This window comes from Carassius auratus, chromosome 9 (genome assembly GCF_003368295.1).
Source record: "Carassius auratus strain Wakin chromosome 9, ASM336829v1, whole genome shotgun sequence".
Classification (NCBI taxonomy): domain Eukaryota; kingdom Metazoa; phylum Chordata; class Actinopteri; order Cypriniformes; family Cyprinidae; genus Carassius; species Carassius auratus.
Window position 1 is genome coordinate 20,538,222 of NC_039251.1, and position 16,878 is coordinate 20,555,099.

At 37.4% G+C, this 16,878-nt stretch overlaps 2 protein-coding genes across 3 annotated transcripts in view; both read right to left on the minus strand.

The window, feature by feature from the left end:
• LOC113108680 (band 4.1-like protein 5) overlaps positions 1-8,281 on the minus strand; it is a 33,936-nt gene extending 25,655 nt beyond the window's left edge. Inside the window, 3 exon segments of the mRNA XM_026271955.1 lie at positions 117-221; positions 7,201-7,405; positions 8,084-8,281. Coding sequence (XP_026127740.1) covers positions 117-221; positions 7,201-7,380 — 285 coding nt within the window. The 5' untranslated portion in view covers positions 7,381-7,405; positions 8,084-8,281.
• A 900-nt stretch (positions 8,282-9,181) lies between these two features.
• The window catches only part of LOC113108682 (tyrosine-protein phosphatase non-receptor type 4-like), a 36,735-nt gene continuing 29,038 nt past the window's right edge, over positions 9,182-16,878 (minus strand). For both annotated transcript variants that reach the window (XM_026271956.1, XM_026271957.1), the window contains exons 16-26: positions 16,238-16,321; positions 16,088-16,144; positions 15,632-15,788; positions 15,083-15,249; positions 14,170-14,260; positions 14,022-14,083; positions 13,781-13,927; positions 13,564-13,692; positions 12,957-13,105; positions 12,695-12,830; positions 9,182-11,517 (exon numbers count right to left, since the gene is read on the minus strand). In XM_026271956.1, the coding sequence (XP_026127741.1) occupies positions 11,425-11,517; positions 12,695-12,830; positions 12,957-13,105; positions 13,564-13,692; positions 13,781-13,927; positions 14,022-14,083; positions 14,170-14,260; positions 15,083-15,249; positions 15,632-15,788; positions 16,088-16,144; positions 16,238-16,321 (1,272 nt within the window). In that variant the 3' untranslated portion in view covers positions 9,182-11,424. The remainder of the gene's footprint in view (positions 11,518-12,694; positions 12,831-12,956; positions 13,106-13,563; positions 13,693-13,780; positions 13,928-14,021; positions 14,084-14,169; positions 14,261-15,082; positions 15,250-15,631; positions 15,789-16,087; positions 16,145-16,237; positions 16,322-16,878) is intronic.

Here is a 16,878-nt window from a genome sequence, read left to right on the forward strand (position 1 = left end):
AGCAAGTGTTAAATTATTTGACTATTTAAACATAGTAGGCCCATCAATCAGATCGAATCAGCTGACATGTCAAAGCACATCTTGCACACACCATCTAGAAATCCTTTTGCTCTTACCGGGACTTGGGCTGAATCCATGAAGCGCAGGCCAAAGTAATCCTTCTCGACAACGTCCAGGTGATACATGATCTGTTCAAACAGCTCTGCACCTTTGGCTTTTTTCTGGAGAGAGAGAGAAAGAGAGAACATGATTTAAATCCTAACAGTCCTGTGCCTTGCATGTGTAGCTTTTAAACTGATATCAAGTATGTAATATTACACAAACTTCAGTCTTGTTTATAACTAAGTACGTGTACTGGAACTACATGTACTGGCATGCAATAGTACTGACACAGCAGGTCAGTGGATAAGGTCTTGGCCAAGCAGGCCAATCTAGCTTTGACTAAAACCATGTCTCTGTTCCAAACATCTAAAGCAAAACCTTCAGATCTTTAAAATCAGTTTAATATGTGTGTGTGTTTACATAAACACTCCATCCATCTAGGGGGACATAAAGTCTCATTATTGTAAAAAAATCCCTACATCCAGGTGGGATTTTTGAGTCCAAAGCACAGGAGGAACTCTTCTGACTTTGTCTGAAAAAGTCTCACCAGCTTAACCACTTGCCTTCAACGGTATCTGATTTCAAACAGGAATAGTCAAACATTTCACAAGTTTGGAATTAAGTGAGTGATAAATGTTAAAACTAGAGGCGATTAAGAAAGGGGCCATTTCATGGACTGTCTGGAGTAAATCGAAGCGAGTTATAAGTTTCAATTTCTAGTTTTCAGAAAATCCAAGACAAACAAACTCTTATCTTTAGCATACCTTATCTACATACTCTGTTTAGTACTCAAAGTAGCAGTTTATGGACGGGTAAAACCATGCTAGCATCTCCATGTATGAAACGAAGAGCGCTGACACAGGTGTCTCACCCGACTGCTGCACTCAGAGTTGGGGAGGCTGGTTTAGCCATAGCCCAGGCGAACAGCACCGGATGCTCATGCAGGCCCCAGTGAGTTGGCATAGTGTACAAAGCATCCCAGCGAGCTGCAAGAATGCAGACAAAGAGTCCATTGTGTGCTTGAGTGAACCCCAGGCTCAGGACTCACATTGTTCAGCTGAGGTTTTCCAGGCTGCTAGGCCAACATTCAGCCTTTGGAGGCGCAGTTACATTCCTCAGTGTGCTTACAGCAAGTAGGAAAGAAAGTAACACTTGGTTTAATTGCTTGTTCTGAACCCACGTCCACCACACTATCTCAGTAGATATAATAAGTTAATATATCTTATTATTTCAGAATAACAAAAGAGAAGTCAGTGGGTTGTTTGCACAGATAATCTAAAAAAACTTACCAAATGCAGTGCTCTGATGTCAGTGTGGGTGATATTGTCCTTACAAGTTGTAAGTTGTAAGTTGTAAGTTTTTTTACTATGCTGATATGTTTCAGTTTCTAGATTTATCCCCTTTAAAGTACTGACACTTCAAAGATCAGATCAATGTTTTTATTATAGCACACTGTCAGCATGGTAAAACTCTAAAAAGAAAATCTGAGAAGTTGCACATAAAGGCTACATTCACACTGTCGGATTTTGTGATTAACAACCGTATTTACTTAGAGGTGTGAGTCTTGAAATGTCTCCTGTACACACAGCAACTTACAGTAGCATCTCTCATACTATCTGTATGAATGTGCAGTGGACGGCAAGCCAACATGTTTATGCAGCAGAGCAGCTCTCTGTATGACATGACAGAATACTAGTTTGGTTCCTTTCACACAGCATGGGTTTTCGGAGAATGCGGTTGTGAGTCCAGAAAATGTATGTCTGTGAATTTGGTTGTAGAATGCAGTTGTCACTCCCTCAAACTAGAGAGATGTGAACATAACCATAACAAGGACTCAAACACAGGACTGACAATCATATTATGTTGCTGTGTCAACATGGCCATATATTCTTCTTCTAAAAGCACTTCTGATAAAATGCTACAGCTTCATAAAATCCTATACTAGCCGACCAAAACAAACAGGTTAACCCAGCCCTAATGTGCACTTTTCATCATTTGTGATCTTGAGCCTTCTTGTTTAGGCTTGGCTTCACTCCGCAAGTTTGTCAAGCCAGGAAATTAATTGAACTGGAATCCTCCACCTCCACACTGGCCAGGGAAACAGCGACTCAGTATTTATGGGTATCCGGGGTGACTGTCTGAAAAGCTTTTCCTTGGAGATGCACCATATGGTCATTGCATGTTTGTGCAGCTTGTGAACTGTTAAGATATGCATGTCTCTTTTCCAAATACATAGTACTAATCAATGAGTATGCTGCCTCTAGAGACGTGCCATGGTTGGTTTTCTGCACTTTGGTGCTTAAATTGTATAAATAGGAAACCAGAGAGAGAGAAAAAAAGTTCTGTCCTTAAAAACAACAACATAAGAAACTGAAGTTAGTTCAGTTTCTGCAATGTTTTTTAAAAGCGTAGTGATTAATTAATATGCTGCCAAAAACCTCCTTTAGGTTTAGGTTGAATTCATTTCCATTTTTTCTTTTAATTAAGTTGTGATGTAGACTGACATCTGCTCATCTGAAGTCTTTGGTGGGGTTGTTTACTCTTGGATATGCAGTTGGGAACTCATCCTCTAATTTATCAGTCACCACTAGTTCAGTTTATTCTCATCATTCCACACATCAGAGGAAATATTTCAAACAACAACAAAAAGTGCCTGCTATCTACAATAAGAACAAGGGAAAAATAAAGGCAGATTAAGATCTTAGAGTAAACTACTATGGCATGTGAATCCCACTTGCATTCCTTGCCAAGCCTCAAACAGGCCATTAGTAATCTACAGTGACCAGCCCAGAGACCACACTGATCTTTATCAAACCAGAGGAACATAACCCAATGCCCTCAGGAAACTGCTTTCTATTAGACTTTCCAGACTGTATTAATAAGATTCCAAACAATTAAATAATAATGTAACACAAACAGATCGATCCAAAACCACATAACAAGAGCCTAAAATTGATGCCTCAAAACAAATATTTAAACCTTTAATAAAAATCTAACCTCAAATGTGAATGTATTCCATGTAATCATTGGTACACAGTTTTCTTTGCAGTTAATCGTCATTAATAAGTAAAAAAAAAAACTATGAAGTTTAGATACAAATACATACAAGAGATAAAAATCACAGATGACAGCAGCTCATTTCTCTCACTCTTACCTGGTTCATTATCCACTCTTACCTTTACTAGGAACTGAGAGATACACATTATTCAGACTAGAGCCTGACCAATATATAGTTTTGCCGATATGAGCCCGTCACAGATATATCGTATCGGCGAATATGGCACGGATTAAAAAAAGAAAATTAAATGGTGTAATTACTTTGTAATCCACTGTTTGCTACTGACGACCCAGGACACTGTACTGTAGAGATGCGGGAACTTTACCCGATTCTGCTTCAAATTTCCTGCCAGCCACCCTCCCACACCTGATGTCATCACATTACACTGATTCTAATTCTTAGTTTTGCAGTGCTAATATGATAAATGCATGGTTGATTTTTAAGCAGATGTTAGAGCTGATCTGTGCATCACTGCATGAGTCTGCGGCACACCAGAGCTGATCGTGGCAGTGAATAATTGTGTTTATACCAGCCGTGCCATGTTTATCACATCGGTCACATCACATTTCCTAAATCAGCACAGTTTGTCAGTACAGTCAGTAACGTAACAGACTGAAAAGTTAGTATCTTTCTGCAGTCCAACAGACAGCAGTGCTCTGGGGGCTTGAGTCTTTTGAATGGTGAGTTAACACTACGTTTTCACCTACTTGAAAAGACTCCATGCTTAAGTAAATAAACAACAATGTCCCCATATTTTACTTTCAGAATAAGCTTATCATACTCTTTGCTACATTAGTAATGCCCTATGATTTCCGCGATGCTGGAAACATGGATGGAATCACAGGATCCAGTCATAAAAATTGAATTTACTGAATAATGCGGTATTTCATGGAATTTGTCTTAGTTTTGATGAATAAATAAAAAAACAGGTAAGAAAACTTGTTGACTGTGATATAGACTAATATTAAAATGCAAAATACTATTTAAATAAGAATCCTCATGTTCTGCATGTTAATTTGTTTCCTATAAAATACACACAGAATTTGTGAAAAAAAGTTGTAATAAATAAATAAAAAAAAAAAATATATATATATATATATATATATATATATATATATATATATATATATATATATATATATATATATATATATATATATATATATAATTCACTATTTTTATTTCTTCATATTAGATGTTTACATTTGGAAAAGCTGTGCTTCTTGCATAAACCTGCCCTGTTTGTTTGTCAGCAGCTTGCTTGCATTACACGGTTACCTTGTTTATTTTCTTAATTTAACTTAACCTTTAAATATTGTTTTGGTGAAAGCCAGGCCTTGGAGTCAAAAAGTCTGAGAACCATTGATGCAGAAAAGTAGACTGTGCAGGTTAATGATCACTATGGTTATTTTAAAATATAGGTCATTAATGTTGACACAATGCATTCGAAATGACAGCAGATGAAATTCAAAAGAAACCGGCTAAATTTGTTATACAGTAGCCTATATAGTACAGATAGCATATAAATGTGCACTTTAACAAAAACAACACTAAAACATACATCAACATTTAGAATAATACATCAGCAGTGGAAATGCGGGAAACTTTAGTTAGGAATGAAGAGGAGAAATGCAAAACACTCATAAGTTCAACAACACACTCAGTCATACATCAAACATTGAGGTGGAGGTCAAGGAAATTCCTGACAAAGGCTCAACAACAGCATAAACAGACACATAAAGAATCTGAGGGATCAAGTCAATCACTGTCCACACAGTCCAATGACCACATGCTACAAGAGGGATGATGGTATTACAGCTAATCAGTAAACAGAATGACAAGCATCTGGGTCAGATCTCTGAGACCTGCGCTTGAGGGCACACCTTGAGTCATCGTACAGTTTTACAAGTAAGGGTCAAATCTCAAGTAATAACATAAATAACCATAACTTTTAAACCGATCTGCATTAGGTAAAAACACATTTAATCTTTCTCTAGTCTAATAAAGCACCATCAACGCTTAAGGAAATTTCTATTCACTACTAACATTTAAAATCACAACTAGCATTTTATGAAGATTACTTGTGATTTAAAGCATATTATCACCCAGTATCACTGAAAATAGGTTTTCAATTTAACAGAAATCATTATTTACATATTCTAATAAGAAGTTAATATTGCTTGCTGACCTGCAACAGTGCAAAAACCAGGTGGTCACCCTATATAGTGAGAATATGGACTTGAGAAAAAAAAAAACATGTCATTCAAAAAAAAAAAAAAAAAAGAAAACGAAAAAAAAAAATGCAATATGGAGCTGATACTCTAATTGAGATGTTTATACTATATCAGACTACTTACATTTCCTTGATTTTTCTTGATACACACATGCTAATGACTACTTTGTAGAAAATTATGTATGGATAATGAAGTAGCATGAGTTGCTCTAGTCCAGTAAATGTTCATCATGAAATGATGTGCCCCTATTATGCCATTTTTAAGGTTCCTAATATTGTTTTGGGAGTCTACTACAATAGTATCACATGTTTATTAGTTTATCACACGTTTATTTGTATAGCAATTTTTACAATACAAATCATTACAAAGCAACTTTACAGAAAATTATGTTTCTACAATATTTAGTAGTAGCTTATAAGTGGTGACTGTCAGTTTATGTGCAAAATGAAGAGGGATGAAGATATTTTTCTCAAAATATGTATTTAATATCACCTCAATTTTCCAGCGATTCTCAAATAAGCAGTTTAAAGATTCAGTCTCTCTAAATCCCTCTTTTCTGTGAGCCTGCTCTGCTCTGACTGGTCAGACGGCCTACTCTGTTGTGATTGGTCTATGGTGTACAGTGGTGTCAGAACGATACGCCTGTTTCAATAGATATTTGAATGCTTTATACAAAATATAAACACCTATTATTGATCATACTTACAGGTTGTGATTCAGTGGAGCAGACTGTCCAAATAAACAGGATACTGATCCAACTTTCAAGAGCAAGCGTTTTATGAAATTGAACTCCCAGAAATTAGAGAAGCAGTCATCATTAGAATAACATATTTATGGGCTGGGTCAAGTTGTCTGCACCCAGCCAATGTAGAACATAGATGAAGTGGGATTTGAATTACTAACGACTCATTTGAGCTGTACAGAGTGGATTCTTTATTTTTGGATACAAGATCTTTATTTATCGTGCACTTTCAGCGCTACAACTTTGCAGATCATTTACATTCACGTACAGCTACATTACAAAGTGCATGGAAGGCAATATTGGAAATGGCATAATAGGGGCTTTAATAAGTTCTTTAGTTCTTCTGTTTACTTAATAAAATGCTTATTACTTTCTAAAATAGTATGAACCATCAAGTAGGTTCAGAAGGCATGTAGTATATTGTGTATAACAGGTTTATCAGCTTTTAAAAAAATATTTAGAGGCTTTAGAAAAAAGGCCAGCCTGATTGCACCGTTTCTCATTTAACATGCAAAGCCAGTGTTTACATTAAAATCAAAAGCATAACAGTAAACACAGCATCAGGATTTGGCACAAATAATTGTATGTAGGTGCTTGGCTCGTGAGTTAGGAGGACAGAACTTCTTTGAAAGAATTTCTAATCTCATCAGTTCAAGTCAAGGTAATTCAAATTACAAAGTTGAAAGTAAAGACTTCTCATATTTGTCAAGTTAAAAGACACCACTAGAGATGTCTAGTTTCACTGTACATTTCACCCAGGATTATGTAATAAGGAAATAGCCTCAAACAGCAGTGAACAATGGAGAGCATTTTCTCTGTCATACTGGAGTATCAACATGACTCAGTAGGCAAGTTTGTACCAGAGAAGAGATGGAAAACTAATGCCTAAGATTCAACCTTAAACTTTAATAAAAGGTCACCTTTCAAATTGCTTAAGTGTTCTTCTTGAATTGCACAATGCAATAAACCAAGAGTGTATCACAACAAAATAATGGCAGGAACTGGCCAAACAGACTGGTTTGTGAAAACCATAGTCAACCAAACACATGTATTAGTCAACTCACCGGCAATTCGACACTGACGTCTGTGCCATCTAACAAAGACACTCGGCAGGTGATGATGGACTTGGCATCTCCAGCAGCAGGGATGTGTGTAGTGGCTCGCTGGGCTTCCCGGAGTCGAGTTTTCTCAGCGTGTTTGCGGATGGACCGCCGGCCAAGAGTCCGGCGAAGGAAGCTCAGCATGTTCAGTTAGAGTTGTTTGTCCAGTCTGGAATAAAGAAACAATCTCAGTTACAACTTACAACTCACTATGGTTCTTTCTTACTTATAACCACATTTTAACTGTGGAATCTAGAATAAGACAATTGTTGAATAGATGGCACCTTATTGTGCAGCATGTACAGTAACCATAACTTAACCGAAGCATCTGTATTAAGACCACAGTTAGGCAAAACACAAAGGTTACGTCAAGACAACTATAATTTCCATAAAACAAACTGTGGTATGTATGACAGATAACGTATGATATTTAGAGCCGCTAGACACAACTACAGTTAACTAAAAAAGCTACCTTCACTTTCCCCAATTTTAATTTTACTGTGGTGAATATTAATAATAGACATATCGGTTGACAAAACGTCAACCGTTTAACGCTGCTGTCAGGGTTTAGAGCAACATTGTAGCGAGTGTCTCGCGATCATCACGCGCTGACCTGACTGAACTCCACTGACACCTGTTTGCTCAAGAAGAAAAGAAGCGAATAATTTACATTTAACGGAGAAAAGACCTAAAAATGTTGACTATATTTAATAACACAAATAGCTAGAAGTTACAATAGGGTTGTAACTACGGTTCCGATATCTATCGCGCCCAGCTCCGGGATGCGCGTGCAAGCGGCGCGAATCCACTTGTTGATCCTCAGACCACAGACAAAAGCGATACGTACCGCACATTAATTGATATTCCGCCCGTGAAAAAGTCCTCTAGCCTCAGCCGTTATCATTGAACAGCTTTGTGTTTTGAAATATCCATCTTCTACGCCGCAGTGTGGCCCATCCACCTTATGTTTGTGAAGGTAAGTGTAACTGATACTCTCCCGGTCCGAAAGATTGCGGGGTAGCTGTTTTCCCTCAGGAAATGACGTCACGTAAATCCCTAAAACTGGATTTACATTTAAAGGGCCAGTGAGGAGTAAAATTTGCCTCAATACTTTTTAACATTTAGTTACATTACAACTTTATTAAAAGTACATTTATTATATTTTAAGAGACTACAGTCAGCTATTGTGTGACATGTTAGGAAGCTGTAAATCAGTTACTGAAAAAAACTTTAAACAAAATAATACATCCCAAATAATCTAATTTAACTTCCCAATCCAGTTTAATACACAACAAATAACATTTATGAGATGATTTTGGAACTTTTTGTACTAGAACTGCATATCCCCTGTATCTTCCAAACTGGTTCTGTAGTGGTAATAAGATGGTAACACCATGGTAGTGAATGATTACTGATGATATACATGTCTAATTACTCAAGTAGTGTTATGAGAAATTAATCACCATTCACCATTATCTGTCATATATCATTTTATTATATATGCTGAATTATTATAGCATTTTCATTGTCTTGGAAGCAATGGTTAAAAATCATATGATTTCATAAAATGGATTGAAAATGTATAATCTGAAGCTTAAAAATATTCTAACTGTAATATTTTTATTTTAAGAAAACAATTTAAATAAGTAATATAAATAATATATATTTCAATGTGGAATATAAAAATATTATAGTTGCTAAAAATATAGAGGCTATGGTAAATCTGAACCGCTGGTTCATCTGGGCCAGCAAAAGATCCTTATTTTCTAGCCAGGAGTAACAACCCTCAAAGAGCCAGGTGCTTACAGGTGCTCTGTATGTTTTATTTTCCCAACAGCACCACCCACTGGTTTACTCTGCGTCAAACTGCTGCAGCTTCAGGAACTATCCTGACAAAACTTTCAGAAGATATGAATATATGCAAAAACGACCCAGATCACACACCTTTTATTTTAAACATTTTCTTTTTAATATACAACATTGTATGTACACTTTATAATATTTTCATAAAAATGGACAAGTGGCACAACTTGACCTTCCTGTTATTTGCAGCAAATAAAATGTTAACTCCAGTCTACAATTGTACTCTTTATTGAAAAAGTGCTGTCCCACCAGGCAGGAGGTGTGTGGTTTCTCCCAAATTCCATGCCATGTTCCTGTTTTAAATGTTTTTTTGGTAAAACCTGTAACCTGTTCAGCACAGAATGGAATTATTTGGTCCTAAAACCAAGGTTCTCCAGCAATTATGACCACAAAGACACATCACATGATTGACTGTAAATGTAGATAGTACCATAGACATGGATTCAACTCTGCATTCAACTAGAGATGATCTGTGAAACTGGGCAATGGGACAAACATTCAATTTGAGTGATTATCAATGTTTATTTGATGGCTTCTAAACAAAGACTGTTCATAAAACTAGGGCTCAGTTAAATAAACTAAATCAAATCGAACAGCCTGAACCAGACGCCAGCTCTAATGTGTTGAACCAGGCCTAGATCAAACCTAAACATGTGAATTGGGCTCTCACATTCACACCAACAGTACTATAAAACACACTTACACATATAGACATCAGAAACATACAGTAATAACACAGCAACACACACACTGGACACACTTGCTAATGTTAGCAGGATATTCTGCATGTGCAGTCTGCTACAAGAAATAAACAGGTCAAAAATAAACAAACTCCGATTTGATCCCCTGACATGGTACTGCATTTGACACATTGTGGTGTGTAACATTCAGATTTAACAACAACACAAAAAACACTGATGCAGCTGTTACATCACCTAGAGCGGGGGTAACCAACCCTGATCCTGGCGATCGACTGTCCTGCAAAGTTTAGCTCCAACCCTAATCAAACACACCTGCCTTTCATTTTTAAGTGATCCTGAAGACCTTAATTAATTGCTTCAGGTGTGTTTGATTAGGATTGGAGCTGAACTTTGCAGGACAGTCGATCGCCAGGAGCAGGATTGGTTACCCCTGACCTAGAGGGAATACTAAACCCTTCAACTGAACCTTAACATCTGATTTTAAATGGCAAGTTTATCCTTTCAGGGAATGTTTGCCTTGGGACAGATAAAATTTATAAATGACAGTTCTCTTATGATTAAACAGCAGAGGAGTATATATAAAAAAGGAATAAATAAAAATGAATCGATCTAATTTTAAAGGAATCTTCTGTATGTTGAATTCTATGGGCTGGTGGCCCGGAATTTATTATTCTACAGCAACTAATTCTGTCAGATTGATGTAATACTAACTGGAAATATATATATATATTAGTAATTAATAAGTTACATTCTTTTCCTGCTTCAGAAAACTTGGAATATTATTGAATTTTCTGTAATTTTATCTTGTAGGCTTTCACTGTATGGAAATGAGCAGCACGAACATTTTTCAAAACATCTCATTTTGCACTCCACTGGCGAGAGAACATCATATGGGTTTGGAAAGACACGAGGGTGAGTAAATAATCACAACATTTCCATTTTAGTATTCCTTCTGTGTGAGAGTCCAAAGCGATATTTTGCATCACCGCTGCAACGCAAAGTGCTTTAAAAGTCCTTGTTGACAGCTTTTTAGTTTGACAGAAAAATAAATAAAAATGATTTTCATCCTGGGCCAAAAAGTGAGACCAAAGCAAACAGGAAAAAATAAAAGATCTTTGTTGCAACAAAAACTTAAGTAGTTACTTATGTTGAAGGAGCTGGGCTCAATATTGAAACTAAAACAATAAATATTACTAATAAAAATACAAATTCAGCACAGGCCTGGATGTGAATTGTTTTGTGGGTGTTGTATGTTTCCAAATAATAGGTGACCACATATAAAAACACTCATTCATTCACGGGCCTGCCCTTACACACATATGGCACCAGCAATCTCTACTATATTCATTATTAACATATATATTTGTTAAAACCCTGAACACTCAAAGTCCCAACAAGTACCTAATTCACCTTTGTTAGATTTCTTTGTCATTTCTCTCTCTCATCATTGAAGCCTGGCATATAGTCTCTTTGCCAGCGTAAAGTGCAGCAGTGCTTGGTTTATGTCCTGTGTTCCTGGCTCGAGATACTTCTCCATCACTCTGTCACGGAGGTGTAACATCATCATGTGGAGAACATCCTGTCAGTGAATTTCAGCATCATTTTCGGGAAAGCTGGCATTGCATTAGTTGGATTCGTACAGCGTGGACTTGAGCGGTATCACCAGGCCCTCCTCGTAAACCCTCAGTATGGCCTCACACACAAACTTGAACTGGCTCTGAGAAAACAGAACAGAGGGGAAGTCACGGTGAATGCAAGACGTGTCAGTCTATCACGCAAGAAGTCACAAGAAGTGTGACGGCAGTATGTGAAACTGAGATGAGAGCAGGATTCATGGACTGTGTCTGTGTGGCTGAGTGAGTAAGAGAAGGATAGAGAGAGACGGTTCCACTGTGGAACAAAGCAAAAGCAGAAAATAAGATGCGGAGGGGAAGAAATGAAAGTCAAGAAAATATAGCTCAGGTCAATCCTTCAAAATCATTCACCAAGTAAAGATCAACAGCAGATCACTTTAAAAAGGGATCAAATTGAAGTAGACTACCATTCAAAGTTTGGGGTTGGCAAGATTTTTAAATGTTTTTGAAAGAAGCCTCTTATGCTCACTAAGGCTGCATTTATTTGATCAAAAAATGAAAGCGGGGGAAAAAATACAGTAATACTGTTGATTATTACAATTCAAAATAATTCTATATATTTTAAAATTTAAATTATTCATGTCTCCAGTCTTCAATGTCACATGATTCTTCAGAAATCATTCTAATATGCTGAATCGGTGCAAAAAAAAAAAAAAAACTTATTTTCACTTACTATCAATGTTAAAAACAATTGTGCTGCTTAATATTCTTGTGGAAACTGATCACTTAAGTGCATCCTTGTGGGATACAAAAACTAATTTCTTTCAGAAACTATTTATTGTCATGGTAGTGGATGACCAATAGAAAAGTGATGGTTTAGTAACACCAGTAATTAAAGAGAGACGATTGGCCACACAAGTGTTTTCACTGCATGTCAACACTTTCTCCTTCCTGCGGTCTAGTTAGTGTGGTCTCACGGTCAGCAGCCTCTGGCAGGAATCATTCCACTACAGAAGATCATGTTGGAATCACAGCTGCATCACTGTCTCAAGCTCTGGGAGTCCCAGCCTAGACAAGACCCCCGCTACAGCAGCTCTTCTTCTTTTATATAAATATGGAAACATTACACCCTGCTGCTGCATTTTAAATGTGAGTGAAAATCTCACAAATGATTATTTGTTGTTAATATTTAACATGTTATCATTAGCTGTGTAGTATTGTGCCTCTTCCCAGCAACTGAAGGCAGAAAGCCAATGATAAACCCCCAATGAATGACTGACGAAGGCAATGACAGGAAGAAAGGAGGTGGGTGGGACTTACAGGAGTCTGAATCATCATGGCCCTCTGATCCCGCATGGTTCTCACGATTTCTAATGGATGCACTGGCTGGCCGCACTCCATCAGACACATTGCTGTCTCCATGGTGATGAGAACTCCCGTCCGGCCAATCCCAGCGCTGGGATATGACCGAGGGAGAAGGGGAGGGATAGAAAGGGGAAATGGTAAGCCAAGATTGATTACACTATAATTCACTTTAAATAACTACATTTAGAAACGACTTTGTGATCTAAATATGAATTACCTGCAGTGGACCACAACAGGCTCATCCTTCCCAGCTCGTTTACTCCGGACCAAAGCCACGAAATCCAGGAAGTCCGTTGAGTCATCTGGTACACCGTGATCAGGCCACGCCAGGTACTGGATTTGGGTCAGTTCCCTGCTTTCCCCACTCTAACAGCACACAGAACAAAGCATAAAACTTGAAAAAAATGACAATGTTACAATGGGATCAGGACAAATGAATATTGCAAAGAAGATCCTGGAGTTAAGTAATTGCAAGTAAGCATTGGCTTGAAGCGATAGTTCACCCAAAAATGAAAATGATGTCATTTTCTCAGCCTCAGGTCATTTCCAAACGTTTCGTTTTCTTGTAGATACAATGAAAATCAATAGGTTGCAAAACTGTTTGGTGGCCAAATTTCTTCAGAATATCTGTGTTCCACAGAATAAAGTCATGGAGTTTCAAAATGACATGAGGGTAAATAAATGATCATTTTCTTTTTTAGGTGAACTATCCCTTTTAATAAACCAAATCATCAATTTGCTAGCTTTCTCAGGAACTGCAGCATTACATGGTTCAAGTTTATTATATACTCACAGTTAACATGCAAATCTGTAATACTACTCACCTCGACGTCAGTAAGAGTCATTTCCCGAACTAAGAAAGCAGAGTTTCCTTCCTCAGTCTGGCAGGAAACCTGAAAGCCGCCGTATGTGGCGCTACCTGAGGGGTTCGGCCAGTACTGATGGCACTTCACCTGTGGTAAAAAGAAATCAAATAACATAACCACCAAAAAAAAAAAGATCATCACAGTTATAATGTCAAAAATCAGGAGGTATACATACACGTCCTCGCTCGACCTGAGTTGTGAGCATGACTACCAAAGAGGAGCCCTGCTCCCATGTCATCTGCCAGAAATCCGGGCATGTATTGGGCAGCGGCCCCTGGCAGGCAATATAGCGGTTTATGAGACTGGAGGCAGGGATTTCCATCTGCGAATATGACAAAACAGCATTATGAGCGGCTATTAATCACACTGGGTGTTTGACTTTGGTGGAAATAATAACATAATTATGAATCACTTACATTGATGTAATTTGCATTGATGTAGTCATCTGTGCCTTTCAAGATGACTCGAGTTGCATCATCTGACAATAAAACAACAAAAACTGATTTATGTTTTATCAATTCCACTGGTTACTAGTAAAAAGGAATGGCATGCAGGGATACTCACAAGGTGAGATGTCTCTGTAGCGGTTTTTGGAAAGATTCTGAGGTAATTTGGCACATGACATTGTCATTCCAGGCCTTTTCCGATACAGTTGCTTTAAAATAAAAGTCAGTCAGTCAGTCAGTCAACAAAAATCCCAATGAATGAAAAGTCATTAACAGAAACACATCTAATGACCTTCAGTATTCAGACCTTCAGTATTCAAACCTTCCTTCCCACTTTTATGAATGTCATATATTAAACATCTCCTACACAAACCATACAGAAATCTGGTAGGGTTGTGTCTGATATACAAGCTGTTTAAGAGGCAATTCTTGGAGAACAAATCTTTGGGTTTAAAAACATGAGACACAGTGGAATGCAAAAATGCGTTCTGTGTGAAACGGCCCCTTATTCCTCAAATTCAAGCATTTCAATGATGGATAATTTCAAGGACATTTCACCCAGTGCTTTGAGTGTAAATCCATGCACTATATGCATATACAACGTATATCATATCTTTTTTAACAGTAAATCTGGCCCAAACTGGATATTTCATGGCAGCGAAGCATATTCAGCACATAAATACTGCATGCTTCTGCACTGTAGAACACTAGTTAATCTTAAATCCTGCAGGTGTTTAGTGACAAGTGTTATATAATGTTATATCTTGATCAACATTTTCACATATACAAGCCCTACACACATGAACAGGAAGATATTAGGGCCGCCTGATGAAAGACAGGAAGTAATACGAAGTTATTTTGATATGACCACATCCTGAATAACCCTGATTGCTCTAGATTTCAGAGCATGCTGTAAATGAGTAAAATAGATAAGCAATTGCATATGAATTTGAACTGCTCTTTTGCCTAGGAGAACAAATGACAAATTATTAGTTTTGTTTCAGATTTAGTTTTTTTTTTTTTTTACTTACATCAAACTGGGCCAGTATAGTAGCACTGTTGAGACTCTCCTTTAACTGCAGCATTGAGTCCCTCCAGGCGTCCCGGTCCAGCTGAGATGGGTCCATGGGAGATTTCTCTGGGATATATTGAAAATCCGGTTCGGACTCCAATTTCTCCTCAACCACATCGTAGATAGCTACACAGAGATAGACAGTTAATGTAATGGCAATGTGCTAATGTGATAAATCCACAGAAATGGAAATTATTTTTCCCTAACAAGAACCACTCGAAGTGAATATAAGCTTGGAAATTGTAATTATAATGTGTGCATTTAAAGTGATTTTGGTCTAATTAAAATGATTATGTAAACAAGACGGCTCAACTCAAAAAGACTATGATGTATATACCAAGATATCCCTATTTAATTTAGTATTTCAATTCTATTGTAAATATACGCTACCATTCAAAGGTTTGAGATTAGACTTTTTTTGAATGAAATGTGAATTTGAATTGATGTGTCAGTAAAGACTGCACAGTAATAATATGTATTAATGTAATGTATCAAATCCAGTGCTCACCATTGGGCCGGACCTTCAGGATGAGCTCCCCCGAGTGGCTCTCGCAGCTGGCCTTGATGAACATGACCACCTGATCATGCGTGTGCTCTGCAATATCTCGACCGTTGATCAGCACAACCTGATCGCCCTCATTCAGCCGAGGCACACACAAATCAGCCTAGAGAGGAAACAGCAGCAGAAAATGATGACATTTAAAGTACTTGCCGTTAGGTGACGATTTAAATGCATAATTAAATATCAAGTAGGAACATTCCATGTCCAATTTTGAATGGAGAGCAGCATAACTCCACAAGCATAGGCATAAACAAAACACTGACATACGGGACAGTTCACTGCTAATCCTATAGCAGTGAATCTTCAATGAATCTGTCTATATTGTCTTCAACTGTAATCCCAGCTTCGCTATAAAGCGTAGTACTACAGTATTTATGGCAATAAACAGCCTATTAAACATACCGATGTTCCAGGCGCTACTCGAGACACAATTATGGGCATCTTCTGATCAGAGCCGCCCTGAAAAAAAGAGACAAAGGAAAATAATTTCACAGAGGCAATGGAATCACTTAATCTTCAACGATCAGTCACAGAAAATGCAGAGCATTTTACCTTCACATTAAACCCAAATCTTCCATTCTCATCCGGTTTCATCTTGATCAGGACAAGATTGTCATGAGGAACGACTCCGTTAGGCTAAACAAGAGAAAAAGGGCAGTAATGTCAACATTTGCATGTCAGTCCCTCTGTTCAAGTACACTGCACTGGTTTTATCTCATTTGCATTGATTTCCGTTAAGCACAGGTCTTTGTTGGTTTAAAAGCAGTGTATGTATGACTTGGCACCTGTCTGTGCAAACAGGTTTCATTGTTCGAGATCTTCCGAAGCGGTTTTATTTGCTCACTGACATGCAAACCTTCAGCATGTCATCAGGTGAAACTGCTTAAAGGGACTGTTTATCCCAAAATAAAAACTGTCAAACAACTGTTTGGATGCCCACTTCAGAGGAAAGAAGGGTGAGCTTAGCTTTTTCCCAAGAACTAAAATTAATTGTAATCTTTTATTGTTATTAGTTTTGTTGTTGCGGTTTAATAATTAATGAAACACTGTATTTTATGTATTAAAGATACTACATACATAAAATGTATTATTAGATTTCACAAACATTGCTTCGTAAAAGATATAAAATCCCTTCACAATATTAACTCGCACAAAGGCAGTGAAAGAGATTTATGTGCAATGAACTGCAAGCA